Source organism: Neolamprologus multifasciatus, chromosome 3 (assembly GCF_963576455.1).
Source record: "Neolamprologus multifasciatus chromosome 3, fNeoMul1.2, whole genome shotgun sequence".
NCBI classification, from domain to species: domain Eukaryota; kingdom Metazoa; phylum Chordata; class Actinopteri; order Cichliformes; family Cichlidae; genus Neolamprologus; species Neolamprologus multifasciatus.
The window spans coordinates 8,420,065-8,436,825 of NC_140441.1; the positions used below are offsets into that span (position 1 = coordinate 8,420,065).

General features: G+C 39.1%; 1 protein-coding gene, 1 long non-coding RNA gene and 1 pseudogene across 2 annotated transcripts; 2 read left to right on the forward strand and 1 right to left on the reverse strand.

The window, feature by feature from the left end:
• On the forward strand, positions 1-3,642 carry LOC146521414 (coxsackievirus and adenovirus receptor-like). Its single transcript, XM_085155326.1, has 3 exons — positions 1-527; positions 2,167-2,529; positions 2,768-3,642. Exons 1-3 carry the CDS (start codon positions 458-460, stop codon positions 2,917-2,919), a joined length of 585 nt encoding a protein of 194 aa, XP_085011452.1. The 5' UTR covers positions 1-457; the 3' UTR covers positions 2,920-3,642.
• Positions 3,643-8,069: 4,427 nt separating this feature from the next.
• On the reverse strand, positions 8,070-9,299 carry LOC146521415 (uncharacterized). The gene is made up of 2 exons (XR_014873425.1): positions 9,206-9,299; positions 8,070-8,182 (listed from the first exon to the last, which is right to left on the reverse strand). It is a non-coding gene; the product is annotated as an uncharacterized LOC146521415 (long non-coding RNA).
• Positions 9,300-15,184: 5,885 nt separating this feature from the next.
• Positions 15,185-16,665, forward strand: LOC146521416 (heat shock 70 kDa protein 12A-like; annotated as a pseudogene).
• The last annotated feature ends 96 nt before the right edge of the window (positions 16,666-16,761 follow it).

Genomic DNA, 16,761 nt, shown 5'->3' on the forward strand with positions numbered 1-16,761 from the left:
CAGCCCGTTCTCATGGCACTTGGATCAGGGTTAGACTTCCAGGTGGGTGTAGGTGTGGTGCTGTGTTTCTCTAAGGGCACAAAGTCTCTTATAACAAACTGAGAAGTGCTGAGAGTCACAGCCAGGTGAGCTGTAAGGGTTACAATGAAAAACTGATTGCCTGTCATGCTTCTGTCTACAACTGTCACTCAAAGATTCAAAGAATGCAGAGGAATCTCTGCACACCAGGAAGAAGCTGAAAAACAGGATCTCAGGGCTCAGCTCCAAAACACTTCCATCACTCTGACTCCACCTTTCTCGGAATCCATTCATAGAGAGCTGCTGAAGGCATCCACCCACCCACATACACCTGGTAAAACTCTCAGTTCCTTTCACTTTATTTGATAAGCTGTAGTTTACTGAGGTTTTATCTCTGGCATTTTGATATATTCACATCATTCTAGGTCATCTGTGTGAAATGCCTGCTGTAGCGTCTGCATCTCTCTGCTGGACTTTACTGTCTGTCTGCCTCCTACTCGTCTCTGCAGGTGAGATTAAACCCATTTTATATCAAACAGGATTCCTCTGTTTCTGGACTCTCATAAATCAGTTTGCATTAGGGCAGTGAAACACATCTGGAATAGGGTTTTGTTGCTGTATATCTATTCTTTTCAATATATTTGTTTCTAAGATCCAGTACAGTTTTATTGTTATGTTTATGTGCACAGTTAAAAGACAGCATTTTTATAATGCAAATATCTTTGGTTCTTTTTTCTTGTTTAGATTTATTATATTGTTTTAGCACTGTGTCATCACAATATATCAGTTGGTGTATGTTCTGACTGATAATGAGTAAAGTAGCTCTTCTATTTTATTCTATTTAGCTGAGGTTAAGGACCAGTCAGATCTCAACTGGACATAGAATCAAACCTAAATCAAAAATGTCTTTTATCAAGAACAGATAAAACATTCTAACCAGCAGATGAGGATCCAGCAACATAGATAATCAAAACTCTACCTGCTACACTCTGTTTTTATCTGACTCTCGCAGCCTGTTTTTTTATTTTCTGATACCTGAGATTGTTTTTCCATACCGTGACATACCACTGCATGCATACCACACTTGTCTAGTCACAGAAGGTATGCCGTGTCACACCTTATATCTTATCTTATAGATCTCATTGTACTCTGTCACCCTATAGAGCACTTTGCTCTCGCTCTGCAGGCCTACTTGTTGTTCCTAGAGTATTTAAAAGTAGAATGGGAGGGAGAGCCTTCAGTTTTCAGGCCCCTCTTCTGTGGAACCAGCTTCCAGTTTGGATTCGGGAGACAGACACTATCTCTACTTTTAAGATTAGGCTTCAAACTTTCCTTTTTGCTAAAGCATATAGTTAGGGCTGGACCAGGTGACCCTGAATCCTCACAATTGTTGTTGTGAGACCTTCCTATGGATCACTCAGTGTTTCTTCTTCACTCACTATGTCTGTGAAGCGTCTCAGTCATCCAGGTCATGGTAATCTAAGGAGCTCAGAAAGAAAAGCGATTGGACCTCTCTGTGTTTCTTGAAGACGTTTTCCCTCTCATCTGAGAAGCTTCTTCTCAAACATCTTCAAAATCTCAAAGAAGTCCATTTAGTTTCTTTCCAATCTCCTTACTTCATTTACTATGTGTTTGTACACCTCTCTGCATTTAAGTATTTGTTACTATTACTCTCTGGCTCTCTTCTGCAGCATGTCTTTTGTCCTGTCCTTCTCCCCTCAACTCAAATTAGCCGCACCTCCCTGAGCCTGCTTCTACTAGAGGTTTCCTCAAGTTAAAAGGGAGTTTTTCTTTCCCACTGTTGCCAAAGCGCTTGCTCACAGGGTGGTCGTCTGATTGTTAGAGTTTCTGTATTATTAAAGTATCTTTAACTTACAATATAAAGTCCCATAAGGTGACTGTTGTTGGAATTTTTGGCTATAAAGATGAAATCAAATCAAATTGAAATGAACTGGATTAAAATAGAGCCACCTTTGTGCCAATGAAAACGGGAACTTTAAGTTCAAAACAGTGCATTAACTCATGAATTTCAGTTCCTTGTACAGACCCCTGATTCCACTTAGCAAAGCTCTCTGCTCTGGTCTCTGTCTCACTGGATGCTGTTTTAGTTACTTTAACATCTCGGCTATGTGTCGTTTCCTTTTTCAGACCAGAAAAACATCACAGCTGAGTCTGGACAGGACATCACTCTACCATGTCAAGCTCCAAACAACAAAACCATCAAAGGCGTTGAGTGGATCCAACCTGAACTGGAGCAAGAACGTGTCCTTTTTCACTGGGATGAAAAAGTTATTCCAAGCAACCAGCATCCATCTTTTAAGAACCGAGTGGATCTGCAGGACAGACAGATGAAGGATGGAGACGTGTCTTTGATTCTGAAGAATGTGACGCTTGATGACACTGGAACATATGAGTGTCGTGTCCTTGTGAGGGGAGGGAACCGCAGGAAGAGAGCTCATCTGGGTGGTGAACCCATCAGCATCATCCACCTGAGAGTTGTTGATCCTCCAGGTGAGTGAGTAGAGTTGAGTGTGTGTGTGATCAGAGGTGAAGCTGCTTCCTGGTTGTTGATGTTTGTTTCTAAAGATGTTGTTGATGAGACTTTGTAGAAAGCAGCTGGTCTGAGTGATGTGATCAGAGTGCAGTAGATAATGTCTGACAGCAGTTTGAAGAGGAAATGGATTCTGTTCTGTTCTTCACTCATCACCTACCTGACAGCTGACACCTCACACCTGTTTCTCACCTGCAGGTCACGCAGGAGGACAAACAAAGGATAGAGGGAAGATGGTTGGAAGTGTTGCTCTGCAAGTTTTTGTTGTACTTCTTGTTGTTGTTAGCTTTGTGATTTTACTAGAATACAAAAAAAGACGAAGGCGCCAAAAGCGACCACGTCGTTCTTGAACAGCAGATTCAGTAATGTTAAAACAATCTAATCCCAGGATGTGAATCTTATATTTATATGTACACAGATTCCCCATTAGGGGGAGCCAAGGAATAATAATCAACACAACTGGAAGATAGCCACAAGAATGCATAGGAACAAGAGGCAAAAGGAAGGACTGGAGCCAAAGACAGACATGTAAAACTAAATGAGGACGTGGAAACATAAACATGATACAGAAACCAAAAAGTAACGAATGTGGCAAAAAAGGTACAAACTCAAAAAACAGAGTCAAGAACTGTGGCAATTAATGTCACAGTTGTTTCCTATTCTTCTCAACAATTTTATTCATTTAAATTAATGAAGATGAGCTAAATCCTCTGCTCTGTTTGGTGATTGTTTTAAAGCTTAGTGTGAATGTTTTTGTGGGGTTTTATTTGCTGTGTGTGTCATGTACTTTTGTTTTTGTTTGTAATTTATTTATTGTTTTATATTCTATGTAGTGACATAATTTCCAATAAAATGTTTTACTGTGAGAAGTTTGAATTTCAACAGTGAACAAAGTGAAACAGTGGGAAGAACGAGCACAGAGTCCTTTGCATTTTGAATCATCCTTTATCACAGGTTTACATGAAGTTGAGGCAATCAGATTTGCTTTGAGTTAAAGCTGTCCGTCTAATCCAAAGATGGGAAAAGAAAAGGATGAAAACTTTTCTTTTGTTGCTTTGATGCACATAGTCAGACTGTGAACCACTGAAATATGGATATATAAATCTGACTCTGACAAGTCACCTTACTTTTGAAGTTGAACTTTTGAAGTTGTCTTTTTGGGTTATGAAGAACGATCTTAGCTCTGGGTTCTGATGACTTTTTTTTGTTGTTGTGAGTTAAAGTCAGCAGCTTTATTTTGAACATAAAACAAACATAAGACAAAATGACACAGGCTATGTAGAATCTACAAACTCACTAACAGTGAGAATATGTTGGCTAAGGAGGAACCCCTTAAACGCACAAGGCAGACAGCATGAAGGAAAACACAACAAAGATAGACACGAGGAGACACCTGGGAATAGACGAGGAGTGAGGGACTATCAAAATAGTACAGGTGTAACTCTGGCTGTTTTATTTCTGGTTTCCTGCCTCATCATGGACTTCATGGATTTCAGTAAAAAAAAAGTTACTCTCTATACTCGTGGCACTAACTCAGCCTGCTGAAAACTGGATGAGTGCACTTGACGTAGATCTGAGCTCGTCCCCTTCACTGACTCTTGGTGGCGCTGTTACTTGGTGTTCGCTCGCTCTGTGGTAGAGTATCACTTCCTGTTCCTGCTCAAACACAGTGGTGTTTCTGAGTAGCTTATCTGCTTAGCAATTTAATTAAAAACTTTTAAATACATTTTTTTTCATAGTATACTCTTCACGTGCTTCATCCGAAGCACCCTTTCTGTGTACTCACTACCTAATTTATAGCCAAAGTATTAACTCACTGTTAGGGATGCACTGATACCACTTTTTTTAAAACGAGTACGAGTACTTGCATTTCAGTACTCGCTGATACCGAGTACTTAATAAAAACATGATTTAAATTTACAGGTAACAGCTTTGGTCCTATAATTTAACAAAAAACAAACAAACAAGGGACTAGTTTGGAATTAAGAACATTTATTTAAAATGAAAAGCATGTTATATGCAACATATTACAGAATAAATAATTATAAAAAACAAAATTTAATTTTAAATTTGTTCGTCTGTTTCTCTGTTTAGAAGTCTCACTAGCACAGTCACAGCTGGGATGACATCAGAGGCTAGTGCGTCGTAGCTGCTCACTTTTTTAGTTAGTTCCTCAAAGGGGGCGAGGATGGCAACAGTCATCTCCATAAGAGCCCATTGGTGAGCGGTGAGATAGTCAGGGAGTTCATGCTCGGACACCCCCAGCATGTAATACGTGCTGTTCCAGCGCGTCTGTACGTCCTGCTGCAGTCTCTTTATTGGCTGGTTGAGCTGTCCCTGAATGTCCTCGAGGCGGGAGTAGGCTAAGGCGGAATGTTTAAAATGCCCAACTATTTTCCGTCCCACTGCTGTAGCATCAGCTATGCTCCTCTGTGCTAATAAGCCCTTGTGAACAGCCAGTTGGAGCATGTGCGCAACATATGGCAGACTTGGGAACCCTGCGTCATTCTTGGCTTTAATCATGTTTTTGGCATTGTCACGAAGCACAACATGTGCTGATGTCTTAGGTATACCCCATGTCTGGAGCATTTCCTCAAACATATGCGCTATAGCCTGGCTGGTGTGCGAGCCGCGGAATTGTTTGGCATGTAATGGCTCGTTGCGGCGTGAAACTCGTCTATCCACTGGGAGGTTGGGCTAATCAGCGACACGGGGCTAACACTGCTTGTCCAAATATCCGTGGTGAAACTAAACGCAGAGGAGGCTTGCAGTAGGCTGTGGATATGTTTTTTCACGGACTCGTGTAGTTTAGGCAGCTCCGTGTCAGTCATGTAGTGGCGGCTTGGGACATCATATCTGGGCTTCAGAACATGGAGGAGATGCAGGAATCCAACATTTTCTACCTCCGAGAGTGGCTGGTCACTCAATGCAATGTACTCGATAAATGCCTGTATTATCTTCACAGCACGTAGATTGTCTCTGGACATTTTCTCTCGTCTAGAACACCCCAATTGTACTTGATAACAAACTGCAAGACCCCCAAAGAAGCATGAGATATGCTAAAGCACAGTTTGAAAGAGATACTGTTGCTAACAAGCTATTTCTGAAGAAGAAGTTCTTCTGGTGTGAAATGATGAAAGGAGAACATGTCAATGATCATTTAAAAAGGATGAAGGAACTTACTGATCAGCTAGGGGCAATAGGTTCTGTAATTGAAGAGGAAGATCAAATTGTCACCCTTCTAGGTATTTTGCCACCCAGCTATGCAACTGTTGTCACTGCTTTGGAGACAAAGATGGACAGTCTGACACTACAGTTTGTTCAACAAGCCTTGATAAATGAGGAACAAAAGCGAGTGCTTACTGATAACACCACTGTGTCCAGTAGTGTATCAGCTATGTCATCTCAGATGCATAGAAATGAACAGAGTGGATCAAAAACAGTGGGAGCACACAGCTCCGACTCATGCTCCGACATATCAAGCGTGATTGTCCAAGCATTAAAAGGAAATACAAAGCCCACAAGGCTAAAAGCGTGCGGTAAAATAGTAATTTTACAATGTATGTTGAAGGGATATTACTGCCCTCTGTTGGTGTGTCTGTGCATTACAAGCAATAAAAGGTGTTCGTTAAAAACATCATAAACTTGTCCACCCCAGCTGTAAAACTCAGAAACCAGTCTTACTTGTTATCATCTATCGTCCACCTGGGCCTTACACAGAGTTTGTCTGATTTATCAGACTTTATATCTGATTTAGTTCTGAGCTCAGATAAAATAATTATTGTGGGTGATTTTAACATCCATGTTGATGCTAAAAATGACAGCCTCAACACAGCTTTTAATCTGTTATTAGACTCAATTGGTTTCTCTCAAAATGTAAAAGAACCCACCCACCACTTTAATCACACTCTAGATCTTGTTTTAACATATGGAAGAAAAACTGAACATTTAACAGTGTTTCCTGAAAACCCTCTCCTGTCTGACTATTTCCTGATAACATTTACAATAATTGATTACACAGCAGTGGAGAGTGGACTTTATCACAGTAGATGTCTTTCTGAAAGCGCTGTAACTAAGTTTTAGAATATAATCCAGCCACTGTTATCATCTTCAATTACATGTACCAACATAGAGTAAAGCAGCTACCTGAATGCTACTCCAACAGTGGTCGATTATCTTATTAATGATTTTATCTCCTCACTACTTACAACTCTGGATATTGTAGCTCCTGTGAAAAATAAGTCCTCAAATCAGAAGTATTTGACACTGTAGTATAATTCACAAACACGTACCCTAAAGCAGATAACTTGTTAGCTTCTAAATACAAATTTAGAAGATCATCATTTAGCGTGGAGAAATCATGTGTTGCTTTATAAGAAAGCCCTCCGTAAGCTAGAGCATCTTACTATTCATCACGGATTGAAGAAAATAAGAATAAACGTACTCTCCAAAAGTTGATTCTGTTCATCTGGACGTAGCGTTTTCAGTGGGACAAATGTTTCGTCACTCATCCAAGTGATTTCTTCAGTCTCAGCTGACTGCAGGCTTCCCCAATCTTATAAACAGTACATTTGCATAATGACTGAAACCAGCCCACTGAAGGAACAATGGGCTGTGAGGTCAGTTCCTTCGTCATAATTATGCAAATTCTCATGACCATTGATCAACAACCACTAATCAAAGACCACTGATCAGGTTGTTTGGTTTCCAATCATAAAATGATTATGTTTGTTTTTGCATTAGAACATTAGTATCTCTGTGATGTACTTGAAGTCAGCCAGTTGAGCCTCCATCTACAGTGGGGCAAAAAAGTATTTAGTCAGCCACCGATTGTGCAAGTTCCCCCACTTAAAATGATGACAGAGGTCAGTAATTTGCACCAGAGGTACACTTCAACTGTGAGAGACAGAATGTGAAAAAAAAATCCATGAATTCACATGGTAGGATTTGTAAAGAATTTATTCGTAAATCAGGGTGGAAAATAAGTAAGACCTGTGCACAATGGGAGAAATACATCTGCAAAGAGCATTCACACACTCTCTGCACGTGTGCAGACAAAAAACTTGATAGTTGGACAACTGTTCCATGTTCTGACTATTTAACTGATGTTTTCATTATTTTCTGTCTAAGAAATGTTTAATTTCATCCCAAATACCACCCCCCTCAAAAAAAGAAATAAACACACAACAACCCCCCACATACACACACACACACAAAACAAACAACCAAAAAAAACAAACAATCAATCAAACAAACAACAACATAATTAAGGTAGATTTCTGGTTCCTCGTTGGGTGCAGTTGTTTCCTGAGGCTGATGAATTCATTGCTCAAGTGTCAAAGTGAAATCAGTGATATATGTTGAGTGTTGCTGAATGCCAGTTGTAATCAGGCCATCTATCTGTCTCTGCTCAGCAGCAGGAGACTTCATCTGAAGAAAGCTCTGAGTCATTTGAGAAAGTCTGCAGTTCAGCAGGTGGACGCTTTGAATCCTGACTCTGTTCGTGTTTTCTGTAGATCAAAAATCCAACAACAGCAACAAGAAGAACGGCAGAAACTCTCAGACCGACGATCAGTCCAACAGGTCCATCCTGTTTGTCTCCTCCTGTCTGACCTGCAGGTGAGAAACAGGTGTGAGGTGTCAGCTGTCAGGTAGGTGATGAGTGAAGAACAGAACAGAATCCATTTCCTCTTCAAACTGCTGTCAGACATTATCTACTGCCAGTGTTGGGTGTAACGCGTTACTAAATAACGCATTACTGTAATTAAATTACTTTTCCATTGAAAAAGTAGAGTAACTAATTACTGTTCATTTTTAGGTATTTTAATTACAGTTACTTACAATGTACTTGCGTTACATTGTAAAATAATTAAACTCGCTGAATATCATTATTTAATGTCAATAATTTATCTTCTAAACGTAGAAGTAAACTCTGCCGCTTTAACATTGTTGTAGTGCAGCTGTACGTCATTTCGCGCCAGTTTGCTGCATAGTCGTTTTCTAAAGCGGAAGATGTTGGACTCTGCTGAAACGAGTGGCTGTTTTATGAAATGGACATATTCCTGTCTCTTCACTTTTCTGAAACAAGCAGACAAGAACAGTAATATGTAAGCTATCTCCTGGGGAGAAAAAACTATCGGCTGCTGTTAATAGCACAAGTAATCTACTGAAGCGCCTGACACAGAGCATAGACGAACACTTTTGAGTGATCCTTGTTCATCATCCATGGATAACACCGCGGCAACTCCTGCTAAGCAGGCAAAACATGATTTTACTTCAGCAGCACAGAAAGCGTCTGAAGGTGAGCTTAAAAAAATGATTGCAGGCTACACTGTGGAAGAGATGCTACTGCTGCCCACTGTAGAGTCTCCGTCTTTAAAAAATGTATTTATTATTTAAAGAGTTTAATTTCTATTGTTTGTCCACTCAAGGTTTACAGGGATGTTAAGAAGTATTTAGTTAAATTACTTATTGAGTAATAAGTTACTTTTCAGACACAGTAATTATATAAGTAATTTAAATACAATATTGACTAAGCAATTAGTAATTAGTAATTAATTGCTTTTTTAAAGTAACTTACCCAACACTGTCTACTGCACTCTGATCACACACACACACTCAACTCTACTCACTCACCTGGAGGATTGACAATCAGGTAGATGATGCTGATGGGGTCACCATCCAGATTAGATCTCTTCCTGCGATTTGTTCTTCCCCGGACGACACAACACTCGTATGTTCATCACATCCTTCAGGATCAGAGAGACATTTCCATCCTTCATCTGTCTGTCTTGTAGATCCACTCGATTCTTAAAAGACGGATGCTGGTTGTCGAAATCAAAGTTCTTGTCTCGGTAAAATATATCTATAATAATAATAATAATAATAATAATAATAATAATAATTATTATTATTATTATTATTATTATTATTATTATTATTATTATTATTTATAATTTAATTTATATTTTATTTATTAATAATTTATTATTAATAATAATTTATAATAATAATAAATAGGTCTGCTCCACTCTAAAACTATCATGGGATTGCTTTTGTTGATAAGAGTTTGACACGGCAGAATGACAGTCTGTCCCACTTTGATGGTTATTTTGACTGAAAGAGAAGAGCCAGTATGCAGCAGTTAGTTATAAAGTTCAACATTAAATGCCTCATTTGCAAAGAACAGACCATCATGATGAGCTACAAAAAGAGACTGTGAAAAAGCAGATACGGTAGACTAGGCACTCAGTGCTGAAATTTCCAACCCGGTATGAAGGCGTCTGGATTGTACTTCATACCTTCCTCCATCGGAAGCGATTTGTTGGCTTTGAATAGATTAGCACCACCTGCTGGCGGTGCAACTTACACATGCTTATCCATTTAACACCTAGAAGAAGCAAAGCATGACATTCATACAATGTTCTCTAATAGACCAGCGGGTCTATTACACACTTTGCCATGATACCAGCCTGGTTGAAATTTTACATGATCTACAATAAAAGCCTAAAGTTAACTGAATACATTGATCAAAAACTAGTGATCCTGTAACTGAATTTTTAAACCATTCAAACTCATTCAAAGTCATATCTTCATTACATGATTAGTGTGGCAAAAAAAACTTTCTTTAAAGATATCACTGCATGTCTGCTACAGAAAATTAGAACAAAATGTGTTTTGTCTATTTTTTGCAAATGAATCACACTCTAACGCTAATGATGACTAGAGGGAATTATCTGCATCAAGAACTCTCACAGTCACATCTATTTGTAACATAAGGTTAAGCCTTGTGCTTTCCTAACTTCTAAAAGTGTGATTTGAGGGGGCAGGACGTTTGTTTAAGGTTTGTTTAAGGGGGCATCGTCCCCTCTTGCTCCAGCACAGAGGCAGAGCTGGAAAGTCTGCAGTCCAGGATGCAGCGGCCCCACCACCCCCACAAGGGGGAGGAAGCAGGTTAGTGTACTCAAGTTTCTGTATTAAACATAGTAGTAGTTAATGGAGTCTGACTAAACTGAGAGCAGCGCACAAATTATAAGTTCCAAAGTTGGTTATACTGGAGCATGAGAAATATATGCTTGTAAGTATGATTATATTCTGAGTTCATGTTAAATAAATTATGTGAAATGGTAGACTCTCATATCTGAAGCCTGCATGTAGTTGCGCTGGTGAAGCTAATTATGTTTCCGTGTCAATGGGAAATTACATTATATGTTATATGTTAGCTTAAGGTAGCGGGATTTGCACTAGATATTTTTTCATTTATTTCTCTTGGTTATACCAGCTGTAATATGAGTTACTAAAGCTTCAGTCCGTACCTTGTAATATGACAAATATATTATGTTCCAAATGTATGTTTTATTATGCTTTTCATATGTTTGTAGTTTTACAGTGCCTTCATTAGGGAGACAAATAAACCCTGCAATGAGAACTGAAAGCTTTTGCCTCTCCTTTTGAAGAACTGTTATCAATCAGCTAAAACCAGGTAACAACAACAACATACAGGGAGGGCAGAATACATTTATAATATAGAAAATTTAAAATAATCTTAATGTTTTTTTCTTTCGTGGTCTTCCTCAATTGGCTGGTAGCAAGTTCTTCAAGTTTTGCGATCTAGTGCCATTCGGGGGGAAAAACAACAGCCGGTTTCTTAACAAAAACATTTTTGCTATGAACTGGAAGAAAAAGAAGAAGGAAGAGTAGAAGCTCACATCAACACAATAGCTCCTCGGTTCACAGTAGCATCGCTCTGCTAACATGCTAACAGCACATCTGAGCTACTCACCCCCTCCCTTCCTGTGCTGAATCATAGCATAAACAAATCACTCACTCACTCACCCCCTCCCTCCTGGCTCACAGCTTCTTCTTCTTGGTTAGCAACCAATGTTAAGGCGCATTACCGCCCCTGGCTCACAGCTCAGTGGACATTTAAATATATATAAATATATATATTTGACACATTTGAGGAAAATACAAATAAAATAAAATAAAAATAAATAAATGTTCCCTTTAGAATTTTTTTTCTTTTTTTTGCTCTATAAAAATAGTTGTTTTTCTTTTACAATCACTCATCTTAGCAGTAGGATATACGTGAAAAGAGAAACAAATTAAGTTTGAGTGAAAATCTACATTTTTTGTACTCTCTGGGCAACTGACTCAAATTACTAAAAAAACTTGGTGAGTGACTCATTGAAACTTGATTCAATAAAAAGAATCAAATTCACCATCACTAGTGCGATCCTTCTGTGCACATGTGTGCTCGTGTTTCCTGGCGTCTGTGCTACAAATACTCCATGATGGAAGATGGTGTTTGCAAGATAATTTTTTCAAACCTAACCAAGACACTTTTTCAAGATAATTAATCACAAGTTAATGAGGTATTATAACGTGTAAAAATAATATAAATGAAGCAAAAGAAAATCTGCCGTGTGAATGGTCGCCATCTCCGAACCCACTAGCACCAAAAAAAGACCTTTTTCTCCCTTTAAAAGAGGAAAATATTAATTTTGTCTTGCAACACACAAACCAATACATATGATGGCGGGTAAGTCAAAATAGTGCTTTTGACCAGCCCACAAAAAAAAAAAAAAAAATGGCCATGTATTTACTCCATGTGTGTGTGAGTAAATTCTGAGCTCACCTTCAGCGGCACAAACCATGAGGAGACACATGCAGAGCAGAGTCCAGCAGCAGCAGCAGAGTGATGCAGTCCCAGCAGTGGTCATCCTCCCTCTCAGCTCCAGCTCTACTCTTTATGAACAGAAGCTACGAGCCGCTATATTTACAAAATTTAATATACAAAATCAGAGTAGTGGTTTTGATAATGACTTTGGTGGTTGCTGTTAGTTGACTTTTTCAAGCTCAGGTTTTGTTTCCATTTCCTCCCCTCTTTAAAATAAATACATAAAAATAACAATCCATTTAAAAAATAGAACAGTATTCTGATAAATTTTCACTTTACTTGTTACCTGGTCATTCTTGAATAATTTCACCAGTCTAAACCTCTTTAATGAGACATTAACAGCTCTGTACATGAAAATGGATCAATGAATGTGTGGATGGATGTTTTTTTTAACTATTTTAAAAATGCTTGAAGATGGAAAAATCAATATTTCCTAAATTTGCTTGACAGATAAAGTCAATATGGCAGTTGTAACCCCTATAGACATGGTTACTAGTATTTTCTTGGTTTTTTTCTGGTTTTTTTATTTCCGACACCCCTTGAACACATTTTGAATTTCCGTAGTTCAATGAATGCAACAAAAGCACGTTGCTGCATTAAGCTAGGCAAAACGGAGCAAGACACCCGAGAGCAATTAACAAGCTACACAGTGAGTCTTTCGGTATAAAATAAGTGTTATAAAGTATTTTTAACAGTCTCTAACTTAAAGTTATGTACTTTTCAGAGGCCTTTATGTGTTATACTCTCGACCAAAACCAGGCAGAGCGTGTATTTGTTTCTTGGGAACTCCGGTGAGTTATTAGAGATGATAAGTTAGCAGGAAAACTTATGCTAATTTTACATGTGGTAAACACTGCAACAGTGCAAAATCTGTATTGTCTAAAAAAGCTAAAACCAGTCGGAGTACTTGAATTGTGGAATTGTGAAATGGAGTGTCGTATTTTATTTTATTGTCTATTTGATTGGGCATCTTCACAAATGTGCAAAACTAACGCAGGATGCACTTTTCTTTTAGCCATAAATGTTGTCCAGTGCTTTTTCTGCACTTTGTCATTTCAGTTATAGGTTAATTCATGTAAATAAGTTATTTAAAACTAGTTACGTTACAAACATTTCATGATGTGATTACATATGCCTTAAAAAGGGGTATATAAATACAATTGATTGTAATGCTGTAAAGCAATACAGATGGAATTCATAGAAACAGAACAATGTTAAAACAACAGTGTACTTGATTTTGAAAACTTTATGAGATCTCGTTTTATTTAGAAAAACTGTTAAGAACTATTTTGTTTATTGCTCTGTACTGTATGTGCAGACTGGTTTTTTGTGATCCTGGATCTGAAGTGGTTCTGGATATGGATGGCGAGCCAGACCCTGTGAAAACTCTTGGCGAATCCAAAAGCAGTGTGGCCAGCTGTTCTGGATGCAGGAGTAGAGCTACAGTCTGAATTACTTCGAATCGCAGGATTTCAGATAAGCAAGAGCAAAAACTGCTTACTTGATACGGATTGTTTCTCTGGGAAACTGTTGAACTCCCAATATCCTGCTCATCAGGAGTCAGGTCTGAAGAGACTACTCATTTTATTTTATTTTGTTGTTATTTTCAAAAGAGCGCTCTTCTCTGTTGATCTTCTGTTAATTTTCTATGCTGTTTACATTGGGTTATTGCACCACTGTAACATTGTAATAAATCTGCCGGCTGTTCAACACTCAATTCTCTCAAATTTATTTTACTCCTCTCGAATCCAGTCTATAAGCTTAACCCTACTATACTAAGCAGGTGTTACATAAAAGTGGCGAGCCAGCCAGGAGAAGTTTGGCTATTTAATGCCTTTAATCCAATCATTAGCACACAGTTGGCAGTTTTATGACAATTTTTGCTCATTTTTCCACTGAAGTAACATGGATGTCATTGAACGTGAACGTACCAAGGTACCAAATGCTGTACTAATCAGTGGGTTTTCTGGTACAGAGACTGATGAAGAAGTTGTTAAGTTTTTGCAACACTATGGTTCTATTGCACGAACAGTGGAAATTGCTAGTTCTAACCCTGACTTTAAAGATACAGTTATAGTTGAGTTTGAGTATGGCACAGCCATTGAGTCGATTCAGGGTGAACTACCCTGTTAAAGAACAACATCTGACCCAAATGTAGTTCACAGCATCCAACTCTTATCCCCAATTTACAGTGCTAAGTTAACGGCTAGTACTACAGAGTCTTACCTTTCTAATTTAAAGGGTATTGCTAAGGTGAGTGGGGTAGATATGAGAAGATGCTACTCAGTGAACTTAACAAACTTCAGGCCTCTGCTGGGGAAAGGGAGGGTACAACCCCCTCTAAGGTCATTTCAGTAGATGACCCAGTCCCTTTAATACCTGGTTCCATTTTGAGACGACCAAGCAGTGAAACTATCCCACCCACACTGACCACTGACACCATCAATCCTTCCCTTACTGACAGACCAGCTCCTATTTTGAACCCTTAACACTTGACCACACCTGAAGTCCAGAGGGTCATTGTGGAGCACATTGTCAAAAGTACTGACATGTCCCAATCCTATCCAAGCTCTGCAAAATTCAGGTCCTTTTCTGGAAAAACTCCATGCCCTAATACGGAGGTTGACTATGACACTTGGCGAAGTCATGTTGAGTTTTATCTTGCAGATTCTTCTGTTCCTGAAAGACAAGTAGTACGGAAGGTCATTGACAGCCTCTTACCACCAGCTGCAAACATTGTTAAACAATTGGGTCCCTTGTCCAGCCCCAAAGATTTTTTGAGCTTGCTTGATTCTGCATATGGAACTGTAGATGACGTTGATGAGCTGTTCGCAAGATTCTTGAGTACAAACCAAAATGCTGGCGAAAAACCTTCAGCCTATGTGCACAGGCTGCAGACTACCCTTGACAAAGTTGTAAAAGGGGGAGGAGTCCCAGTTAAAAAAACGGTCCATGTCAAATTTACCCGACCACCAGTGTGTCTGCAACTGGGCTAGTGCTGGCCCATGTGTGGGCCACCTCTGGCAAACCTGATCTGGGCCACCAAAGGGCTGTCATTCTTTGTGGTATGTGGGCCATGTGTAAGCACATTGTGTGGGCCAGATACGGGCCATACCAATTTTGCTATGTGGGAGGACGGTGGTTAGATTCTGGCACTAAAAACTACAAAATGGGCAAAAGGAAAAAGCACACCTTGTGACTAAATGAGACACACCAGGAGAATGGAATTCACTGACAGGCATAAAAGAGAATGATTTGTAAAGATGCTATCACTTGTCACTTTTAATAACTTCCTGTCTGCTGGTGGAACCATTGACATCACTGTTCATGAAGTCCTGGAGGGAGGAGCCCTGAAGGAGCTGCACAAGGCCTCTGGAAATGATTTGGGGGGACAAACTGTGGATAAAAAATTCAAAGAGTTCCTCAGAGAAATCTTCAGTGACAGTTTGTGGGATGCATATGAAAAAGAGCATCCAGGAGAGTTGCAGAAGATGATGTATGATATCTCAGTTTTAAAAGAGAATGATGATGATGTGGAGATCAGCTGCCCATATAACCTGGGTGAAATGGCAAAAGAAAAGCAGAAAATGGAAAAGTTTTTTGAATCGCTGAGAGGTGTTTCCTGGAATCAAGGAGCCATCAAAATCTCAAAAGAGAAAGTACGGTCTTTCTTTGCTGAGAGTCTGAATGGCATCAGCAAGAGTCTCAGAGAAATCCTGAAAAAAGATTTCAGGATTGAGTAAATTCTGTTAGTCGGAGGCTACGCTAGAAGCCTGATTCTGCGTCAGCATATTACCAATCAGTTTGGTGGTCAGTGTAAAGTTCTGTGTCCTTCTCATCCTCAAGAAGCAATCATGAAAGGAGCTGTGATGTTTGGAAGAAACCCAGCAGTGGTGGCATCTCGAATAAGTGCCTTTACTTACGGGGTTTCTTTGTCTCAAAGGTTTGATGCATCCAAGCATAGGGAAGACAAGAGATACACAAACAAAGAGGGCGAGTGGTGTAAAGGTATTTTCTGTGTACTGGTGAAGGAAAATGAGGAAGTGGGCTGGGATAAAACCAGTGAGCACAGCTTCACTCCAGTAGAAAGAAATCAGACAGAAGTTAACTTTGCATTTTATCGCACAGAGAGAACAATCCAAGATCTAATGTATGTGGATGAGTGGGGAATAGAGAAAATTGGTTCAATTGTTCTTGAGTCACCTGACACAGCACGTGGCATGAATCGTGAAATCAAACTAGAAATCAAGTTTGGTGCCACAGAAATGACCGCCACAGCCGTAGATGTAGATTCAGGTTCAACAGTTAAAACTGAGCTTGACTTTATGGCTAAATCAATGAGATCATTCAGAAACCACGTGTGGCAGAAGTGATTTCATGAAATATCACAGACAATCAAAAAAATGCAATGTTGTTAGAGTCATTGCATTAAAAAATGGAAATCTAATCCTGATTACTGTTCCTAAGTTTTAATAGGTACACTAACAGTTTATATTTTCTGTGTCACGGAAAT

Excerpts from the sequence above, each read along its gene's own strand:
- LOC146521414 (XM_085155326.1), top strand. The coding sequence starts at position 458 with ATGCCTGCTGTAGCGTCTGCATCTCTCTGCTGGACTTTACTGTCTGTC. Across the intron at positions 528-2,166 it reads CCTCCTACTCGTCTCTGCAG|ACCAGAAAAACATCACAGCT; the intron begins GTGAGATTAAAC and ends TTCCTTTTTCAG. Across the intron at positions 2,530-2,767 it reads GAGAGTTGTTGATCCTCCAG|GTCACGCAGGAGGACAAACA; the intron begins GTGAGTGAGTAG and ends TCTCACCTGCAG.